General features: G+C 55.4%; 6 protein-coding genes across 6 annotated transcripts; 4 read left to right on the top strand and 2 right to left on the bottom strand.

Moving 5' to 3' along the window:
• Positions 1 to 391: 391 nt before the first annotated feature.
• JCM15063_002790 (PX domain-containing protein) lies at positions 392 to 3,754 on the top strand (the record flags this gene model as incomplete). Its single annotated transcript, XM_076680958.1, has 7 exons — positions 392 to 1,306; positions 1,379 to 1,908; positions 1,985 to 2,340; positions 2,406 to 2,668; positions 2,745 to 2,895; positions 2,959 to 3,614; positions 3,695 to 3,754. 7 exons carry the CDS (start codon positions 392 to 394, stop codon positions 3,752 to 3,754), a joined length of 2,931 nt encoding a protein of 976 aa, XP_076531890.1.
• Positions 3,755 to 4,138: 384 nt separating this feature from the next.
• JCM15063_002789 (uncharacterized protein) lies at positions 4,139 to 5,928 on the top strand (the record flags this gene model as incomplete). The annotated part of the gene is made up of 6 exons (XM_076680957.1): positions 4,139 to 4,244; positions 4,313 to 4,471; positions 4,533 to 4,591; positions 4,669 to 4,817; positions 4,893 to 5,259; positions 5,344 to 5,928. 6 exons carry the CDS (start codon positions 4,139 to 4,141, stop codon positions 5,926 to 5,928), a joined length of 1,425 nt encoding a protein of 474 aa, XP_076531889.1.
• Positions 5,929 to 6,038: 110 nt separating this feature from the next.
• Positions 6,039 to 8,332, bottom strand: JCM15063_002788 (aminotransferase-like domain-containing protein; the record flags this gene model as incomplete). Its single annotated transcript, XM_076680956.1, has 9 exons — positions 6,039 to 6,367; positions 6,434 to 6,658; positions 6,733 to 6,909; positions 6,986 to 7,156; positions 7,251 to 7,375; positions 7,449 to 7,571; positions 7,633 to 7,828; positions 7,919 to 8,168; positions 8,225 to 8,332. 9 exons carry the CDS (start codon positions 8,330 to 8,332, stop codon positions 6,039 to 6,041), a joined length of 1,704 nt encoding a protein of 567 aa, XP_076531888.1.
• Positions 8,333 to 9,384: 1,052 nt separating this feature from the next.
• On the bottom strand, positions 9,385 to 10,607 carry COX18 (membrane insertase COX18; the record flags this gene model as incomplete). Its single annotated transcript, XM_076680955.1, has 2 exons — positions 9,385 to 9,513; positions 9,585 to 10,607. The coding sequence occupies 2 exons, from the start codon at positions 10,605 to 10,607 to the stop codon at positions 9,385 to 9,387; spliced, it is 1,152 nt and encodes a 383-aa protein (XP_076531887.1).
• A 546-nt stretch (positions 10,608 to 11,153) lies between these two features.
• JCM15063_002786 (uncharacterized protein) lies at positions 11,154 to 14,177 on the top strand (the record flags this gene model as incomplete). The annotated part of the gene is made up of 9 exons (XM_076680954.1): positions 11,154 to 11,924; positions 11,992 to 12,094; positions 12,164 to 12,796; positions 12,853 to 13,085; positions 13,166 to 13,598; positions 13,673 to 13,685; positions 13,763 to 13,884; positions 13,951 to 13,998; positions 14,074 to 14,177. The coding sequence occupies 9 exons, from the start codon at positions 11,154 to 11,156 to the stop codon at positions 14,175 to 14,177; spliced, it is 2,460 nt and encodes an 819-aa protein (XP_076531886.1).
• Positions 14,178 to 14,694: 517 nt separating this feature from the next.
• Positions 14,695 to 16,432, top strand: JCM15063_002785 (uncharacterized protein; the record flags this gene model as incomplete). Its single annotated transcript, XM_076680953.1, has 2 exons — positions 14,695 to 15,007; positions 15,081 to 16,432. The coding sequence occupies 2 exons, from the start codon at positions 14,695 to 14,697 to the stop codon at positions 16,430 to 16,432; spliced, it is 1,665 nt and encodes a 554-aa protein (XP_076531885.1).
• Positions 16,433 to 20,681: the final 4,249 nt, after the last annotated feature.

Genomic DNA, 20,681 nt, shown 5'->3' with positions numbered 1-20,681 from the left:
TCGTCATTTCTCGAGTTGCGTTCTCTCGGCACCACTAGACTATCGATCCGACCTCGCTTACCTCGCCCGACTCGTGTAATCATACACCGTCAACTTCAAGCTCGGTAGTGAACGAGTTCCGAACGGTTGTGTCACGGTTCGATCAATCAACTCGGTACGTCGCCTTTGCGCTCTCAGCACCGCGTTGATCTCGTCAGTCCAGCTGTGAGCTAGTGCTACTGTGTCGGAAAGAGACGGATACACAAGCGAGGCTGCAGGCAGGGCAGATGTGATGACAGTCGGAAGTGGGGGTTTCTCGACAATCCCCGAACCGCGATGATGCACCCTACAAGAGGTGCTACAATGCATAAGCTGACCTCTACGCTTTGTCTGTTCCACGCAGCTCGACACCATGTCGGATCGACCCCCGCTTTCGCCTTCAACGCCCAAATCGTCGCTGCTCGTCCCTGAACCCCGTCGGAAACCTACCCGCACGAGCTCACTCGCTTCCGACCTCGGACTGTACTCGCCTTCAATCGCATCGAGTCTCGCACCCCCTGCACACGACCCACTCCAACTCACTCCCTTGCGCGCGCACTACCTCAAGCGGGAACTCGTCACGCTCGAGTTTGTCAAAGAGCTCACCACCCTCGACAGTCCCGGAGCCCTCTCGGTCCTCGGTCCTCCGTTCCTCCCGAGATCCCGCTTTGTCGATGGCGTGCCGAAACCCGCGCCACAACCCGGATCGGTCGAAGCGCTCGAGGAGCAACAGAGCGAAGAACGACAACTCGACCTCCCATTCATGCGCTTCGTGTTCAACCATTTCGTCCTGTCGTTCCCGTTCCTCGCCGGGTGCCCCCCAACGTTCTTCTCGCACAAGTTGCAACCGTTCGTGTATTCGTTCGTGTCGCGCAACATCAGCTCGTCGGACGAACGCGAAGCGACGACGAAACGCAAACGCATCGCGGGCAAAGTCGAGAAACACCTCGGGTTGGTCATGAGCGCCGCGATCAAGTTGACCGAGAACGAAGGCCGCGAGGAAGTCGTCCGCATCGAGGACGACGGGTCGACCCACACGGCCGTACCCGCTTCGCAACAACAAGGTTCAGCAGCGGCACTCCAGGTCAAGAAACGTGGCAACCTGACCAAAGCCGACACGAAGGGCGAAGTGTTTTCGATCAACGTCGTCAGCGTGCGCAACATGGTCGTCAAGGGCAGGATCAAGAACAAGAGTCACGAAGAGTTCATCGTCCGCACTCGACGCAAGGGAAAACCAGATGTGTTTGTCGCGAGGCGGTACGGAGACTTTGTTCGATTGGCCGAGACCGTGAGTATATTTTCCATTTTGATACAGCTGCGAAATGACGAGTAGCTGAGGCCCATTCTCGTCGGATCGTAGCTTCGCAAAGAGTGCGTCGAAGAAGATGTCAAAGGCCCACCTGCAAAAGACAAGCGATCGGTGCAGATGCAAGCCTCGGCTTCTCCCCCGAGCTCACCCCGCACTTCGTTCCAGCGCGATGCAGACGAGAACCCGATTGTCGATCCAGCGCACCTCCCTTCACTCGCACGCGAACGGAACCGACTCACCCTGCGAGCGTACTTGCGCCACTTGCTCGCGAACCCAGTCTTGTCCTCGTCCGCAGCATTCCAAACGTTCCTGCTCGAGAGTCCGATCGAGCTCTCGTCAAAAGAGGAACACGACGTCGTCATCCGCGACGAGATGGATCGCATTCGCGAACAGGAAGCAAACTCGTTCAAGAGTGAAGTCGAAGACCGAGTCGAAGAACTCGAAGGGTACCTGCGCGGGTTCCGGGAAGAACTCGTCAAACACGATGGACTCTCGCGAGTGTTTGGCACGATTCGGCAAACGGAACATGTCGAGGATCTACCGATCGAGTACCGCAAAGTGATTGAATGGGCTCGAATCTCGTCGGTTTCTCTTTGTCTTTTCTTGCTCGTTTGTGGCTTTTCAACAAGCGGCGCTGACCTTACCAGTTCAATGCAGTCTCGCATCAACAATCTATCAATTGTTCCTCGGGTCCGACAACTCGTCGTCCGTGTTTGCGCAACTGAAACGCATGCACGGGTTGATGCCGTACTTTATGCTGCGAGGGATCCTCAAGATTTCAAACCCAGTCGCGATGGTGCGATCGGTACTCGACTTGTTCCTTGCGAGACCGTTCGGTTCGACGAGCCTGTTGCAGAAAATGTTTAGCAGCGGGTTGAACGACGAAGTGCGCGACCTGCGAGAAGATGCCGACATGGTCGCGCGCAAGATTGGAGACGATCGATTGTGTGACAAAGTGAGACAGTTTGTCGACATGCACAAGGAGGGACAAGATGAGCTTCGAGCGGATGCAGGTGAGACCAACACAGAAACACCCATTCTGACCTCGGTTTTACTGACATGGTTTGGGTCCTGATAGTTGCCGAAAATCTCGACATCATGACGGTCATTCTGCGGTCCTCCGAAGCGCCTCGACTCGATGCGAGAACGATGCAGCGGCTCGCTCGATGCGCTGTTGCGTACGACGAATACAAACACGAACGAGACCAGCTGTCGGATCCGGAAGAAGACGACGAAGGTCCTGAGAATGACGATGCGTGGCTGTACGAAGATCTCCATGTGTACCGCCGCCTCATCACGAAAGCTCGAGACAAGGAACAATTGATCGAGTTGATTTTCGAGGTCCGTACCGATTCCCGGTATTCTTGTATGCGATCAAGCAGAACTGATGCATTCATGTGTATCCGATTCGAAACAGGGAAGCACGTCGGAACTGTTGAAAGACATTGTCACCATCTTTTACGAGCCTCTCGCCAAAGTCTACAAGGCTGCAAACATTGCCGACTCGCTCAGTGATCTCCAGGTGTTTGTCAACGACCTGATCAAGACGGTTGAAGCTGCCGAAGAAGGTCAGCAGCTCTTTCTCGTTACGACAGCTTGCATTGATTGACGATTCCTGTCTCGAATCCCAGCGAACCTGACGGACCCGCAAAGGACGGTCCAAATTTTCGTCGACCTGGTCGCACGTCACGAAGCGCGTTTCTACAGCTTTGTTCATCAAGTACACTCAAAGGGTGAAGGCTTGTTCGACAACCTCATGTCTTGGATCGAGCTCTTTATCAACTTTGTCCGGGATGGACTGCCTTCACCCGTCTCGCTCGACTTTCTCCTGCCGGTGGGAGGTTCCGAGCGGGAGGAAGTTCTCAAGGAGGTCGACGCCGTCGTCGAGTACCATCGCAAGTTGAAACTCGCGCACCACGAACGCATGACGAAACGTTTGACGAAAGGGCAAGAGTCGGAACGTGACGTCGATGCCGCGTTCGTCTCGAGCGTCATGGACGGGTTGCACATCAGTTCGGTCATGGACGATGTCAACGATGTCGAAGCCGAAGACGCTTCTTCGGACGAGGATGAGGTCGAGTACGAAGACTCGGACGCTTCGTCCGAAACCGAAGGACCCTCGACACAATCAAATGCCGCCTCTGGCACGTCCAACAAGTCGAACGGACCTCTGCTGCAACCGATCGGACCACAAATTCCGAAAAAGTCACGAAAGAAGGACCGAGCACCGATCGACCCGCCAAAGTTGTTCCATATCCCTCGCCTCGTACCTCTCTTTGTCGAACTGGTGCGTTGTGGCGTTGTGACTCTTTTCGATTCTAGGAGCTGTCTTCAATCTGACGAATCCTCTCTGTATGGTACGAGTAGGTGCGTTCGGAACTGAACGATGCTCGACGCCGGCAACGGCCTAAAACTCTACCCCGATGAGCGCTTTCAAACCCTATAACCCTAGTGTCTCTTTGTGACTCTGTGATACCCCTGCCCGTCTCAAACACGAGACTCTCCTTCTACTGGCCTGTAATGTCTTCGTGTTTGGCTCTTTCCAATCTCTAGAGCTTCGAGAACCTCGATCCTGATCTTCCTGCAGCCTATTTCGCTGCCGATAAGTAGCTCTTCAAACTTGCGAATCCTACTGGATGCTGATCTTACTGGACGATGAGAGATGATTCATGTCTATTGTGTGGCTTGCGGATCGTCACGCAGCTGACAACAGCGTTCAAGCCAGAAACGGACGACCCGCTCAAAAATTATCTTATCTCCCCCACTTCCGGGAATAGACCGTTCTTCTCCTCAATCCCTAACCTCTACAGCATGGATCGCCAACTCGATCATTCGGACGTAGATTGGGTGTTTGTTGGCACTGTCCTGTCGTCTGAAGTCGACCGCTCGCTGTCTATCCTCGTTGATCAAGTTCTTGGTACTTCCGATTTCTCTCTCTTTTCGTCTCGCCCAACGACTGGCGTTTGCTCACACTCTTCAGGATAGTCGTCAACAAGCAAGGTTACATCGTGCACCTCGAGTCGAGCGAAACACTTGATTCACTCGAGTATCTCCGGCTCGCTCAGCAAAGCGGATTCCCTCATGAACGGCTAATGCGACTGGGACCGGATGCCTGGATTCTTCCGGGCTTTGTAGATACTCACAGTACAGTTTTCACCTGAGTTACGAGATACAGACAAGAACAGACCCAGCTTTTCTTCCACAGTCCACGCTCCTCAGTATGTTAACGCGGGCATGGCGCTGGACAAGCCGCTCATGGAATGGGTGCGAAACCGACACCTCGAAATTCCTTGAATCCGATTGAGGGGCCCTTACGAATTGTTGTTGCTCGATATAAACAGCTCGAAGCGTACACGTTCAAAGCGGAAGCTCGAATCGATCGCGATCCAGATGGGTACGGCAAGCGAGTTTATGGGCGACTCGTCGAGCGTATGATCGAGAACGGTACGACTGCAGCTAGCGTCTTTGGCACGATTTCGGTCGAAGCAAAGTCAGTTACTCTCAGGCCTGATCATCGTGCACAAGTGTTCCTCGCTGATGATCCTCTTTTTCGGGTGATTCAAAGCCTCGTCCTTGCTCGGACATTCCTCAATGCGGGACTTCGAGGTCAGATTGGCAAAGTCGCGATGGATCAAAACTCGCCAGCAACTTACATTGAAACGACCGAACAATCGCTGGCCGAAACTCGAAGGTTCATTGAATTGACTCGTCAACTAGTCGAAACGTCCAAGCCTCGACATCTCCAGACCGTTGAACCGGTCATTACGCCTCGATTCGTACCGACGTGCACAAACAAACTCTTGAGCGGGTTGAAAATGCTCGCGGACGAAACTCGGGTCAGAGTACAATCACATCTCGCCGAAAGCCGAGGCGAGGTCGAATTGTGCAAGCACTTGCTCGGAGGTCAAACGGACGTCGAACTGTTTCACGAGGTCTCTCAACTTTTCCTCCATGGGTCTCAAAACCGGAAAGAAGAGGATGTTCTGACGAATCGATCGATCTATTTCATAAAACAGCTCGGACTTTTGGGACCGAAAGCGCTTATGGCGCATTGCACGCACGCGAATGATACCGACCTCGCGTTGTTCGCTCAGACCGGAACCGCGATCGCTCACTGTCCCCTCTCGAACGTGTACTTTTCCTCCGAACGACAACTCGCTTTGCGAGAAGCGTGGAACGCACAGGTTAAAGTTGGGTTGGGATCAGATATCAGCGGAGGGTACCGAGTGGGACTCGACGAAAACATGCGGTGGAGCGTTGGGATCTCGAGATTACGACAGGGAACACGACAAGAGGACGACCAGGAGCCGGAGGAACGAGAAAGCCTCGCGATCAGCTGGAAGGAATCCATGTACCTCGCAACTCTGGGAGGAGCTCAAGCGTTGGGACTCGACGAAACGAACCGAGTTGGGCAGCTCAAGGTTGGTCAGGCGTTCGACGCGCAGCTGATCCGAGTGCGGACAAAAGGTTCGAGAGTCGATTGGTTCGAACGCGAAGACGGCAGCGAGATCACAATCGAGGAGAAAGTGGAGAAATGGTGGTGCAACGGCAGCGAGGTCGATCGCAAAGCAGTGTGGGTACAGGGTCAGAAGATTATGTGAAAACAGCAGGGAAATTGATTGCAACAAATAGATCTTCAAGAGGCTACAGACGAGAGAGTGAACAGAGCGAGAGGAGAGAGAGAGAGACAAAACGGCGGGGTACGTCTCGGTCAGGACGAGAAGAACTTGGCGACGCGCTTGCCGACAATGTCGGTTGCACGTTTCATCTCTTCCCTCGAGGCGGACGAGAACGAGATTCGGAAGAACCCGTCGCCCTCCTGTTCGTCGACCGACGCTTGCCAAGCCGCTTCGGAAAAGTCGTCGGACGGGGTGTATTCGTCGGTCGGTACTTCGGGAGGGAAAGCACGTCCGGAAAACATGGATCCCGGTGCAACGAGAACGTCGTGTTCGGCCAAGTCGGTCCAGAGGGACTGAAGGAGGTAGGAAAGGGATAGTCGACCGTACGATGGATGTTGGGCGAAATGAATTCGAAGCCAAACTACGCCAGAGGACTTCAGATCAGCATCCTCATTGCGCATACAAAGGGAACGAGAGAGCGACGCACTGAACATGCCACCTTCGGGAGCCACAAAGCTCAGCAGCTTCTTGCCGGAGGGGTCTTTCTCGCCATTCTTCATGAGCGAGAAGCCTTTCTCGTCTCGTCCACCTCGCGCAAAGAGTTCGTACAGATCGCCGGTCGAAGACTTGCGACCTTCGAGTCCAGCATCGGTCGACTCGACCAACAGGTCAACCATGACATCTCGTCGATCTCGGTACTGCGCCTTTATACCTGCAGACGATGCACGTATTGTCAATCCAAATTGAAGAATGGGAGGAGAAAGGGAAACAGGCCCTCGCGCTAACCTTTCAACCAACGCAAGTAGCCGTCGAGTCCCCATTGTTCGGCGAGAAGCTTGCCAACGAGGGCTTGCGAGAATCCACTGGCAGATTGAGTCGAAGACTCGTTCGCCTTTTCGAGTCGTTCTGCGATGATCGGACTCGCAACTGTGAATCCTAGTCGAGATCCGGGACAGATTGTTTCTAATGTTCCAGACGAGATCCGTCGACAGTGTCAGAGGGAAACGTCCGCGCTCGAGAGAGAGGAGAGATGACGAACTCGAAAAGGTGTCAATTCGGACGACGCGACCTTGGTAGTCACATCTGAGGTACGAAGGGACCAGACTCTTAAGGAACTCTTCGTCCGTCTCGGACCGACTGCTCTTGGCGCGGTCAGACTGAGCACGAACAGAAGGTGGTGAATAAGGCCCGGCTTGGAGGAAGTAGTAAGCTGTCGGCCGACAAAAGTAGAAAGAATACAAAGGATCGATCAGCAGCGGTCCAGAGCGAAAATAGCACGGGCATGGGGGACAAGTGGAGCTTACGGTCATCCTCGACAATGATCACGTCGTACTTGACGGCGAGGGCGTAAATCTCTCGTTTGCGTTCAAACGTCATTGTCGCTCCCGTCGGATTTTGGCAAACCGGAACCGTGTAGAGGATTCTCGGGCTTTATTTGGCAACATATGCTTCTGAAATGAGCGAAAATGTAGCTGCGAGAAGGGGAGGGATGGGAAACTCACCGTCTCATACCGTCGTGTTGCGCGGGATCCCACGAACCGAGGAGTTGGTCCATTCCCGAGACGGTGAGCCCTCCACCGTCCATCGGGAGAGGAACGGGTTTCATGCCGTGGGGCCAGGCCGTACTACAAGCAAGCGGGCACCTTGAGTGACCTCTCCCTGAGTAATGCCGGGAAAGGATCTTACGCCAGAGCAGAAGGGTAAGTCCATTCTTCGCACAAGACACCGTCTCCCGGCTCGCACAAAGTCGTGACAATCTTGCTCCACGCATCGGTTGAACCGGCGTTGATGACTGTCTTGAAATCCGAGTAGGCGGGATCAAAGACGTGCGCGACGAATTGGTCAATGAATTGGTGCAGGCCGGGAAGTCCTTGGGCGGTCCCTGTTCGTGGTGGAAATGCGGTGAATCAGCAGTGGTTCCGGCGAACGCGGAAGGGCAATGAAACGAGAGGGGGAGAAACAGAAAGCGTACCGTATTGCAATGCGGTGCTCAACTGAAATTTGGTTTTGTCCTTGTCGTACTTTTCAAGGACCCATTCGTCCGTCTCGACACCTTTGATCCAGTTCCACAAAGACTGAACATAGCCGGGAGTCGGAGCGGTTTTAAAGGTGTTGCTCTTGAGCGACGTGCACGTGATCGTTTCGAACGGGAATACGGCAGGGTTCGGTACACCGCCGGCGAGTTGAAGGATACCGGGGCGAACAAAATACTTGTACATTCCCTGACCAAGAAGAAGGATGAGTATCAGGGAGATCAGGGGAACCACGCGGTGCTTACCTTCAGAGGCGAAGGAACTCGATTCTTGGCGAGGCTAGACAGGTGATGACTGAGATCGATAGCAACGGGCTTGCCATCGTCAACGATGTGAGGTTGAACGGCGTCCATCGTGGATGATAAGCAAAGAGTAGAAAGTCCTCCACTTGTCCGATCTTCGGCATGATGACCAATCTGATCATTTCTGCTCTCAGAACACGCCAATCTTTCACACAAAGTATGCTCAGCGTACATCACCCGAGTCGATGCGACCGAGAGCAAAAAACTTTACGGATTTTGCGAAACAACCCCGCGGAATTCGGGTTCCTTCCGCGCTGACTCTGCCTTGTGCGCTCGCACCCTACAAGTTGACAACTAGACGGCAGATGTAACCTCAGAGGATCATGAGGATCCTATTGACAATGCCGCATGGGGGGACGAACAGGATATGTGTCACCTCTTGATTTCAGCTTTGGATTTTTGCGCAAACTCCTTGTCCATGTACTAAGAGGGTCTTTCTCCTTTACCACTCCTTTTTCTTTCCTCCTTGTCTCGCGCGGGCTCTAAGCGGACGATCTTTCCAAGGCACGTTCAGGCTAGCTTTGCAGGCGAAAGCAAGAGCGATACGGTCAAACCGCAAATCACCCCGTTTAATTGACCCTGCGCCGCTCTGTGTGTGCTTTTCAATTCAACCAAGCTGTTGACCATCTTTCACGACAGCGAAGTCGTGCACATAGTGCAGGCATCCGACCCTGAGGACCCTGAGGACGCCCTTCATAGATGGACCCCAAATCTGCGCCTTGAAATGTCGCGGCGTCGAGACGAGCTTGGACTCGTCAAGTCTCGGTGCCGCCAAGTCGCGTCCAAGGATACTAGCTTCTTTGCACATGCTCTCGCTAGTAACATACGCTTCCTTATTGCGAGATGCCACGCAGTGTACAGTTTGTGGAGAGACGCAACTCGAGATTGCGCCAAATACGCCACAGAGTAAGCTCATGTCGAGTACGACAGGCTTGTAGCCTCGACTTTTGATTGGATTGTGTCCATCCTGTGTCCATCCTGTGTCCATCCTGGGGAGGGGAGCACGGCTCACGAGAGAGAGAGTCACGCCTCTGTTTTCCGACACTGGACTTTCTACATCCGCAACCTCGATTTAAATCGACAGTGCAGGGCTCTAACAACGACTACAGCGATTTGCCTGACAGGATCATGCCAATTCGTTTGTCCCGCTCCCGTCGACGATCGTACAGGGCAAACACGGCGTTCTGCACGAGCGTGAACAGGTTTGATGTGATCCAGTACAAACAGACCGCCTGAACAAGTAGCGAAAAAGCAATCAGTCTCTCCGCCGATATCGTGAGACATGAAACAAGGGGTAACATACAGAAGGGGCCAGCCCGGCAACGGGGATAAACGCGATCGAAGCAAACCTCAACACGTTGGTGACAATCTTGGCCGTGTCGGGCTTTGTGGGCTGCTCGACCGTTGCAGTTCCGGTCGAGTATGGGCGTACCCGGACATGTTGTCCGTCCCTCGCTCGACGCGCAACGATCCTCCGTTTCTCGCTCGCACTCACGACGGTCGAACCTCCTGCCGGGGAGGGTGCAGGGTTCGGGGGCGGAGCGTCGATGTTTCGTTGTTCCGCGGCAGTTTGGCGCAATCGGTTCTTCGCACTCAGTTCAACATTCAGGAGAGTTACGAGTCCGACTCCGAGGGGCAAGTTCATGGTCGGATCGGGCAGGACGAGACTCGGACACCACGCAAAACTCGATGCACCCAACGCATGCAGATGATCGAGGGCGGACGTGGTGATCGACGTGGTTGAAGCCGCGGCAGAGTCGAGGCCGAGCGCGGCGATCGCGCGCGTGCACGCGTCGCGCAAGGTCAACGTCGCCGTGACGAATATCGGGATGTGCACGAGTGGGGGGACGACGAGGGTCACGAGCGGAGTACAGCGGTACTGGCGGGTGAGCTCGCGCGCGACGTCCTTTGCGCGCTGCTTGTACAACTTGAGGTACTCTGGGTACGAGCGGTTTGCGCGCCGACACTCGTCGCGGGTCAAGAGTGCGATTTGTTGTTGTCGCGGACGCAGTCGGGGCAGGACGAGGTCGAGGAACCGACGCGTGCGCCGACGCTGCCACAGCACGACGGGCAGGGTCGTTACAGAGCGATACAGAACGGTCACGAGTGGGATGAAGACGGCATATGACACGGCGAGGGCCGGGGGAACGGCGAGAAACACGGATGACAGCGGTTCGAGCAGAGTCGGCTCGAGCGCGGCGTCGAGCGGGACTTGGGCTGAATCGGGACCGAGCGGAGCACGCCTAGGCACTGCGGCAGAGAATGCGCGCCTTGGCTGCGTCACGACTAGGCGTCGCACCGAGTGCAATGGACTCCGCAGGATCATGGTCTGCGCGCCGAGCCGAGCGGGACAGCCAAAGCAAGAGTGCGAGTTGCGAGTGTGCGAGTGTGAGAGAGCAGAGCGGTCGAAGCGTCAGTGGCCATATTTCGACTAGAATAGCTAGAGAGCGGCACTGTACAGTGATCAGCCTCGTCGAGACGAGAGATGGGGAGAGAGGAGCGAGTGATCCGCGAACGGTTTGATTCGTTCAACTTGACGTCTTCTCGCACCCACGCAAATCGCTCGGAAGGATACAGTCTGACACGAGCAGCCCGTAGCTCGAGGTTGACTTGCACACGCATTAACCCTGCCCCTGCGTGAAGTTCCGTGGGTTGGATTGCATTCCGACATCATCTCGCATCTTGCCGTTCCCTGCGTGAGCACTCTCTCTATCCGACCTCGGATCGTCACCAGAACGTTCCTAGACTGACCCTGCTCGTGTCACGCTTGCTAGCCCACCTTGATCAACCTGTTGGTATCGTCTCTCTTGTGAACGCTTGCACTGTCACAGCATTACTGACCTGCGTGCATTGCCATTCAGGGAGCACCATCATGGCGTCTGACCCGATACGACCCACCCCGAACTTGTCTCCACCTCTGCCCCCGCGCGCCGTCCTGTTTGACCACCTCGTCTCGAGTCGCATCTCGCAACCATTCGACCTGCAGGACCCGCGCGTGTCCCTCCGACCGATACGTCATGCTCAAACGCAGAACGAAGGGCTCGCATCATCGTCGTCACCTGGGGCAACCAGCATAGGGAACGAACCCGAACACCTCAGTATCGCCCAAATGCGCGACCACGAAGGCAGACTGAATCGCCTCGAACGCCTGCGTCAAGTGTTTGATTCGATCCCAAATCCACCAGACCCTGCAACCTCGTCACCGAAACTGTCGTCCAACCTCGCGTTGCCGCCTACTTCGACCGCTTCGACGTCAAACTCGACTGATCCCGCTGTCGAACAAGACCGGAAACGATGGGAACTCGAACGCAGGGCGTACATCAAGGAATTGTACACGAAATGTGCCGATACCCTCTCGACATCAACGTCGACGTCGACCCCACCGACAACGAAACAACCTCCGTGTCTGAGATGGAGCAAGTTCGAGTCGTACGCCGACCAGCAGGAACGCTTGTTGTTCTCGACCTTTATCGAACTCGATCGCGACAACCAACTCAAGTTGACCAAGTCGCAACTCGAACACGCGTGTCGACAAGCCGGCCTCGACGACGACACGAAATCCCTCGTCGAAGGGTTCGTGCATCACGTCGACCAGGACGGTGATGGCATGATCGGGTGGGAGGAGTGGCGAGACTTTCTCATCGTCAGCCCAAGACATTCACCTTCTCTTTCGTTTCGGATCAAACACTGATTCTTACCTGCGTCGATAGCTCTTGCCGAGGAAACCGAGTGTCAAGGAGATTTTCCACTACTATCGATCTCAAACTCGGAATACGAGACCGTCGATGAGTCGACTCACGCAAGATGGTGATGGTAAGCAGGCATTTGTCCAAAAAGAAAACCCCTTGCTTAGTTCAACCCTGACCCACCTGCGTTCGACAGTCGTGATAGGGAGGGGCAAAAGCTCGTTCAATCGGTTCCTCGCAACCGGCTCGTCGTCGAAGAAAGCGGCTTCGTCTCCGCTCCTCCTGGTCAAACTCGAAGGCGCAGGTACCGATCGCAAACGCATGTGCGATCTGCACGACGATGACGACAAGGGAACGACGAGTGGAGCGGTCGAGTGTCGGTGGGCACGGGAAGAGCGCGAGATCCGCACGAAAAAACGGAAACGTGTGCCCTCGACGGCGAGCCCGGTCCCTCTGCACCCCGCGACAAAAGCTACCGCGACAAAACCTGCGATCGCCAAGAGCGTTGATCAGAGTTCCGAATTGGCCGCATCGTCGTCAGCAGCAGAGAAAGAGGATAGTGCGGTTCAGGCCTCGACGTCGAGTACGAGTGTTGTCCCGATCCCGCCTACGAGAACCGTCACCGGGTCCACTTCTTCCTCTTCCTCTTCCCCTTCAAGTTCGGCAACTTCTTCGACTTCATCGATATCGTCGTCGTCGTCTACAGTGACCACGGCTTCGAAACCTACTCTGGAAGAAGACGAGGAAAATGACGAGGAAGACGACGAGGAGCCTGGCATGTTTGCGGGAGCGGGCAAATTTCTCTTGGCGGGAGGCATGGCCGGTGCAGGTACGTAGCACATTAATCATTCGTATCAGGGAAATTGTGCTCACATCTTGATCCAGTTTCGAGGACGGCTACTGCACCTTTCGATCGATTAAAAGTGTACCTAATCACTTCGCCTTCCACTCCGATCCCGAAACCGTCTCCATCGACACTTGTCGACCAGGTGAAAAAGACCAAAACGCCTCGTCGCAATGCTGGCAGCTTGGCCGCCGCCGTTCGAGCAGTGTATGGACAAGGTGGAGTGAAAGCGTTCTGGACGGGCAACATGCTCAACATTATCAAAATCTTTCCAGTGAGCTTTGCTGCTTCCTCTTTATTCTTTGTTTCAGAAGCAAGCAGATGTTGACAAAAACTCGTGTGGTGTCGCGGCAGGAATCGGCAATCAAGTTTCTCAGTTATGAGTCGGCGAAACGAGTGTTTGCACAACACTGGGACCAGGTCCCGGATCAAACCATGATCTCGAATACGAGTCGGTTCATCTCGGGCGGGATCGGAGGTGTCGTCAGTCAACTGAGTATCTACCCGATCGAATCGCTCAAAACTCGAGTCATGTCTTCGACTGGCGGATCGAAACGAGGCAACGCGTTGATCCTCGAAACTTTCATCGACATGTATCGACAAGGCGGTATCAAGTTTTTCTTTCGAGGATTGCCCGCCGGGTTGATCGGAGTGTTCCCATACGCTGCGATCGACATGAGTACGTTTGAAGGGATCAAGATCAGTTACACAAAGTGGGCAGGAGAGGAACCAGGCATTGCGGGCAGTTTGTGCTTCGGAGCCGTCAGCGGAGGGGTCGGTGCAACAAGTGAGTTTGCTCGCCTTGCATTCGCAGCGAAAGTCGAATTCGTGACTGACGGCTCGATAATTATTCGCCAACAGGCGTCTATCCATTGTGAGCAAACCCGGGAGCAACGGCTCCTCTTTGAGAACCGAAACAGGAGACTGATCGTTCGACGTAAATTCTCACAGGAATCTCGTGCGCACGCGTTTGCAAGCGCAGGGTACGCCAGCGCACCCTCAAGTGTACACGGGAATCAAGGACGCTGCGATCAAGTGTTTCCAGCGAGAAGGTTGGCGAGGGTTCTACAAGGGTGAGAGCATTCAGACTCTTGGCGAGATGATATGAACACGCGGGCTAAACAACATGTGGGTATCAGGTTTGACTCCAACCCTTGTCAAGGTCGTTCCTGCCGTGGCCATCTCTTGTGAGATCTCTCCCTCTCTTCTCTTGTTATCGGTTGAACTCATGTTGACTCTGTCGGTCTTTCGGGGTTGAACAGACGCCGTCTACGATCAATCGAAGAAGCTGTTGTTTGGCAAAGAAGACGATCACGCGTCGTCGACGTCGACTAGCTCCGCGACCGATTCTTCCGAAGAAAGCTGATGCACCGGCCATCACTCTGTCTCTCACTCTCGACTCTCTACTGCATTGGTCTCAATCGCATCCTTCTCGAACCGGGTCTCGGCCGACCCCTTGCTGTCGCATTGCCCCTTTGAACCCACAAGCGGGAAACCCTTGATTGACTCACCTCTTCCTTTCGTTTCTGTTCTACACCATGTTGTGCCATCTTGCCCCCCAAATTGTCACCACCTTCCTCGTCACCCAACGGACCTCGACGTCCATTCTGCCGCATAGGGTTAGCAACCTCGTTCATTAGAAAGACTATTTCTCTGCGATTCCGAATAATGTCGTTTTTTGGTATTACAACCCAAAACACCCATTCATGTCTACTATTGAGAAAATGCAGGAGTTTGTATGGGATTGAGCGAGTACCTTGAAGAGCAGCAAAGAGAGAGAGAGAAATGAATCATCGACAGGGGGAAGCAACGAGTTTCGATTGTGGCGCGGCAAATCGAGCGAGTCACTCGACGCCTCGTTCACTCTCAGATCGCCCTTCAGCATGGATATAGCGCCTTCTCCCGCGCTCGCGGCACTCCTTGCGTCGACTCGTGATCGACCTCCAGCAGCAGTCGCTCTCGATGCCGCCCGACAGCGCCCTGCCGCAAACGCCACTCCCAAGCCCAGTGCACTCGCAGGTGGGCCGATTCCAATGAGCATGCCCGCCATCTTGCAACATCCCAAGAACAAACACCTTCTTGGCGCGATCGGCAAGAAGCAGCGAGCGGCGATGGCAGACGAGAACGCGACGTCTTCGAAATCGAAACCTGCTCACGCTCCGGGCGGCAAACGCAAGCGCAGACGCTGGGAGAATGGTTCGTAGAGAGCCTTGCCCTCTTTGTCATCTCCCGACAAGCGCAATCAGAAGCTGAGCCGATTCCGTTGTAGCACAACTCGCCGGTAACCCTCACCTACATCGTCCATCGCGAGCAGATTTTGCTCCTGGACCGTCCCTCAAGGATCTCTCGACCGTGTTTGCCCCACCCCCGACCGCGTTCTCGAGATCGACCTACTCGACTCCAGCGTCATCATCTCTGAATGACTCGTCCCGTGCCGATTCAGTATCTGGGCAGTTCTCCATGTCGCTTCGCGGACTCAGGAGAACTTTACGCTCGAGCGTCGTTGGAAACAAGGTCACGCGGGGACAAGGAGGTCGAATCGAGGAGGTGCTCGAGATTATGGAACGCGAACTGCAGGCCTGGTTGCAGTTTGAAGGACGCGTTAGCCCCGGGTTCTACCACGACGGTTCACTCTCGGCTGCCAAAATACTCGACTCGACTCCCCTCGACGACCTGCCCTTCGAACCCGCTCATGAAGCTCTACCCGACGAACCCTCCTCGTCATCTCGTCCGCCTCCGACTCCTCCACCCACTCTGGTCGAACTGACCCGACTCCCCCATACCCTCGTGTGGCTCGCACCTGCTCCTCAGCATCGATTCCTGTTGCATTCGCTCGCGCGGTACTACCGCTTGCAATCATTCTCTCGCCCGCTCTCACCCCTCGACCCTTCGACCCGAGTCACGCACATCCTGAGACCCCAACTCGCACGTCCGAATCCCACCGTCTTGCTCGACCGAGTTAATGGGTTCGAGACGCCCTCGGCTACCGACTGGAGCAGTGCTGTCTCGTCCACCGAAGTCTCGTCAATCTCGGCTTCCGAGAGCGAGGCCGAGTTCACCGAGACCGAAGCCGAGTTCACTACGGACGATGATGACGGGGACGGAGACGAGACCGGAACAGGAGATGAGGCTGACCCGGAACGAGGAAGAACATTGGCGGAACTCTCAAGTGACGAAGACGGTGACAGCGAGTACGGAGCGGATCGAGAAGGGTTCTCGACAGACGACGAGGTTGATCGCTACCATGCTCAAATCGACTCCCTCACGTCGTCGCTCTCAAACCTCGATGGGATCGGATCAGCGGTTCCTTCCACTCCGACCGCGACTGCGACTCCTACCCGCACAGCTTCGGCACCGTTCTTGCCGTACACTCCGGTTTCGATTCCTTCTTCGTTATCGATCGCGACGACTCCCCGACCGACTACTCGTGCACGAGGGAGGAGATCGTTGCCACTCGGAACTGCTTCGGGTCGAGATTCCCTCGAGAGCAGTCCAAGTCGAAGTCCGACACGGGCAGCGCTCGAAACTGAATCGGATGTCCCTGCCGGTACAGGTACATCATCAGCATCAGGGGAATGGACGATGCCAAGACGCAACTTTGTAGATTGGGTATTCGAGTAGAAATGTATAGACAGAGGTTCTGCCGTTCTTCTTACTCGTGACGAGCCGGTATGGGAAGCATACTGTTAAGAAGGTGACAGTACACTGGTATGAGGATGGGGGGAAGTGTAAAACGGCTGTCACACGAAATATGACTTCTCGCAATGTTTGCGGAGGAATTCTGCAAGGAGAGGCGTCGGTCCACGCCTAATTGCTCCCTGATCACAGGCGCAGAGGAGAGCCGCACACAGCAGATTCGTTCTCGAACGTTGATTGCCCTGGGTTGTATTTAATTGAGAAGACGAAAGGTTGGGACAGAAAAAATCAGGCGTTCCGCACGCACCTCTTTTAACGCTGAAGCCCGGACAAGCTGCTTCAATTTGTAAATGACTCGCTTGAGTGGACACAGAGCTTGACATCAACCTTGTCTCGCTTGATCGATTCGATTTGATTCGCTTTTTGCATTGCATTGCCATGTGTAGTTTTGGCAAGCCCATGCGTCCTTAGCGTAAGGCAAGATCTCTGCGTCAGACAGTCGCCGCTGACGCAGTTCTTCACTCGCCAGTACGGACTCAGGGCGCTAGTCACCTTGCGCCCTTTTTTGTCAGACTGTCATTGCGACTTGCTCTTTTTTTCTTTCTTGCTTTTTCTCCTCTTTGTAGCCCTAACCTTTCCCCGCCAACTAGTCATTGGGGTTGAGCTTAAGGTTTAGTACGCCCAAGCAAGAGAGCGGTTTTCAAACGGACGAGCTGACCCGTGCGCGATTTAGGATTCTCTGCGGGTTTTGCTCTTTGCGCAAAGTGTCCTGCCAAGCTACTTTACTGGTTAAGTGTCTCGTAGAGGGCCTCGGGTCAGCTCTGTGCTTTGGGGTTTCTTGGTTTGGGAGAAGGGTTCGGCAAACTTCAAAGTGCGGACCTTTGCAAGAAACTCTTTGTTGTGCGTGTTGAAAGCCGAGTTGCCGCTCTAACGGTGTCGTTACGTGAGACGACAAGGTAACAGCCAACGCGGCGGCGTGAAACTGCAGAGCACCGTGTTTTGCTTGAGCACGAGCTACAAGCGTAGCTTGCTTTAGGTACGCGAGCTTTGCTTTTACCGCACTTCAACACGGTCGCCGCGCTCGTTCACGGAGAAGACGTTGGCGTCGCAGAATCGAGAGGTTGTAAAAACTTGAAGAGTCAACGCAGCCAGAGCGGTAGAGTACCCTTTCAGGCGAGAGAGCACAAAAGCACCTGAGCTAGTCTGCTTGTACTGACCCAAAGTACTGGCCGAGCACGCCGCTCTCGGTCTCGGAGTAAGCTGCGACCAGACAGCTGGAGGACGAAAAAGCAGTCGACTAAGCAAAAGAGTTGAAAAGAGCTTGGGTCGAGTACCGAGGTTCGAGCGTTTCGAGTGAAGCAAGTCTTGGTGTAGTAGCGTGTACCTGTTCCTGAGCTCGAGGCAGTGGAGCGACGAAGCGTCCTTTAAGAGTTGAAAAGAGCTTGGGTCGAGTACCGAGGTTCGAGCGTTTCGAGTGAAGCAAGTCTTGGTGTAGTAGCGTGTACGTGTTCCTGAGCTCGAGGCAGTGGAGCGACGAAGCGTCCTTGTAAGTGCGAGCCTTGCTTGCAGCTTCACAAGCGAAAAAAAGGCTCGAACACTTCTCGACGAAACGCCCCTGGCCTAAGCTAAGCCTGCTTTGCAGCTGCCCTTGAGGCGCTGTCGTCGTCTGAGCCCTGCACAGCGCAAGAGGTCTATTTGTTGGCTGCGGCCCGAAAGTCAAGGTGCTCAAGCCGTGGCACTGGTCAGCAGTAGAGGGTTCCGAGTCGAGCACGGTTGCAAAGCTAGCAGGAGCTTCCGAGGCGCTCTGTTGCACTTCGCTGTCGGCTACAGCTCGACGTCGACGTCGTGAGTGAGGTCGCGCCGAGTAAGCGCGGGAGGACTTGCGAGGGCAAAGGGGAACCAGCAACTTGGTGAGTACAGTCACCTGGGTCAGTCGCTTCGGTCGAGACGCAGTGATTCTAGGTCAGCCACGTGTTCGCGAGCGAAGGCGAGGCGAAGGGACGCCTCGAGGTGGAGCCTGGCCGCAAGTTTCTCAAGCGAGCCCGAGCAGCAGCTTGCGGCACCGACAGGCGCACGAGGGCACCACAGACGCACAGCGAGACAGCTTGCTGCCCGCGAACGGCTCTACACCGGGCAGGAGTTGGAAGCGACCGGGAAGAGACGCAAAGTGTGAGGGAAGCCAAAACTTGGACGAGAGGTCAGTCAGAAGCTGTCGCTTGCAGCGTTGTTGTGACGCGCTGCCGAGCCAAGGTCCAAGTACCGTTCAAAGGGAAGTTGTAACGAGGAGAGCGAGAGACAGCCGAGGTGCTGAGCAGAGCGTCGGTCAAAGTGGTCGTCGCGAGAGGGCACCTTAGCAGCCTTGTGACCGGCTGGTTGGGGTTTTCACGCAGAGGGAAGGCGGTTTGTTGAGCGGTAGAAGGTGGCGAGAGCTGCGTGAGCTGTGCAAGTCGAGAGTCGAGCGGGGACGGAGAGAGAGAGAGGGCGAGAGCCGAGTCCTCGAAAGTCAAAAGTGGGAGGGCGAGACAAAGACAGCGTCAAAGCAAGCGAAAGGTTCACCGGTTCTGGAAGCGAGCACAGGAGCAGTTCTGGTGGAAAGCTGTGAGTACCACAAGGGAGCTGAGGGAGCGAAGCGTCGGACAGAGCGGTAAGAGCGAGCGCAAGAGCTCGCGTTCCCGTGTGCGGCCACTCCAGGAGCGAGGTGAGCCAAGTCGGAACGACAAAGCGACAAAGCAACAACGAGGGTTGTTCTTCCTCGGCTGTTCGTCAGCGAAGAGTCGCAAGGACGGTTCCGAGTCGAGGACGTGTAGCACGAAGCGGGAGCACTTTCCCGCTCCTGTAGAGGTACGTGCAATGGGCTTGAGCTACAAGCACGTTGGGCGGCGGTTGTCAAGGCGTTTCAGTCGTCGGGAAGCGGACACGCAGGAGAGGGAGTCAGTCCGGGAGGTCTCGCCCGCGTGTTGTCGAGTCGGTGTTGCCGAGTCCGAGTTCGAGTTCAAGTCGGAGGCCGAGGCCGAGACCGGGGCAGAAGGGGCACGGAGAGGAGGTACAGTAGTGAGCAAAGTGCTGCAGGTTCCAAGCGTGTCACGTGACGCAGCAAACCGGCCGCTTGTTTGTCCCAGTCGTCTCCAGCCGGCTCGAACCGGCCCTCCAGTCGCCGTCTTACGGTAGCTTGTTGACACCAGCCAGACTCTGCTACCAGCTTTCGTCGACTTGCTCTCCACGCAGCTTCTCTCTCTCTCGCTCTCTCTCGCCCTCGCTCTCTCAGCTCTGCCCTCGACTCGGGGCAGCAGTTGCTCTCGCGCCGTCGCCTTTGGCCTTCCTCGCGCCTGACCACGACGCCGTTCTCGCTGTTCGACCCCGCTTGCCTCGACTCGGTGCACTCTCGCGCCCAGTGGGACGAAGTTGCTCAGCGTTGCGGTGCCCTTCGCGCCCGCGTCTCGACCCGCCGTTTGTCTCTCGGGTGTCGCCGTGCAGTCGACTCTCTCGGCTTGGTCAGTGTGCGCTCTCGACTCGACTCGTAAGGTTCGGAGTGGGCGTGGTGGGTGGACTTCCTCGTACCTGCCGGTTCCTTGTTTGTCCGCTCTCCTCTCACCTCTCTCCTGGCTTTCCACCCCTCCCCACTCGACCACGGTTCTTACAGCACGCCGCTTGGTTTACGTTCGCTCCGTTCTGGTCCCGCGACACTGTTCTACAACCTTGTCGTCCTGTTCCCGTCGCTCCGCACTGTTTTACCTTCTTGTTGCTCGGTACTGGTCTCTTGCGCCGGTACACCCTACGCCCTGTTCGCTTTGTACGGCCTCTGCCTCTCCGCTTTCTAAAGCTTTTCACGACTGTAGCACGGTCGTCGCTTCGTCCTGCTGGACTGGACTTGTTTCTCCCTGGTTCTCGGTCTCTGCGCTGGTCACCGTTGTCACGTGCTGCGTTCGTTGCGTGACACTGTCCTCACCGTCTGAACCAGTGGCGTTGTCGCTGCTCCAGTTTTCTCCACCCTGTCCTACCCTGTTACTCTCTCGACCTCGTTCTCTTTCAGCTTTGCCCTAGAGCCGAGGTACTGGTTGCTCTTGCCTTTTCGCCTTGCTTGTTGTTGTGTCTACGCACAACGTCGGTCTCGCTGTCCGACTACTGACTACGACGCCTTTTTCGACTACGCTGACAGTCCAGCTTAGTGTTAGGGTTAGGGTTAGGGTTAGGGTTAGGGTTAGGGTTAGGGTTAGGGTTAGGGTTAGGGTTAGGG

Source organism: Sporobolomyces koalae (assembly GCF_050403365.1).
Source record: "Sporobolomyces koalae JCM15063 DNA, S_koalae_JCM15063T_v1_ctg50, whole genome shotgun sequence".
NCBI lineage: Eukaryota > Fungi > Basidiomycota > Microbotryomycetes > Sporidiobolales > Sporidiobolaceae > Sporobolomyces > Sporobolomyces koalae.
The sequence above is the reverse complement of the archived record's forward strand: the minus strand, read 5'-3'. Positions and strand labels throughout refer to the sequence as shown.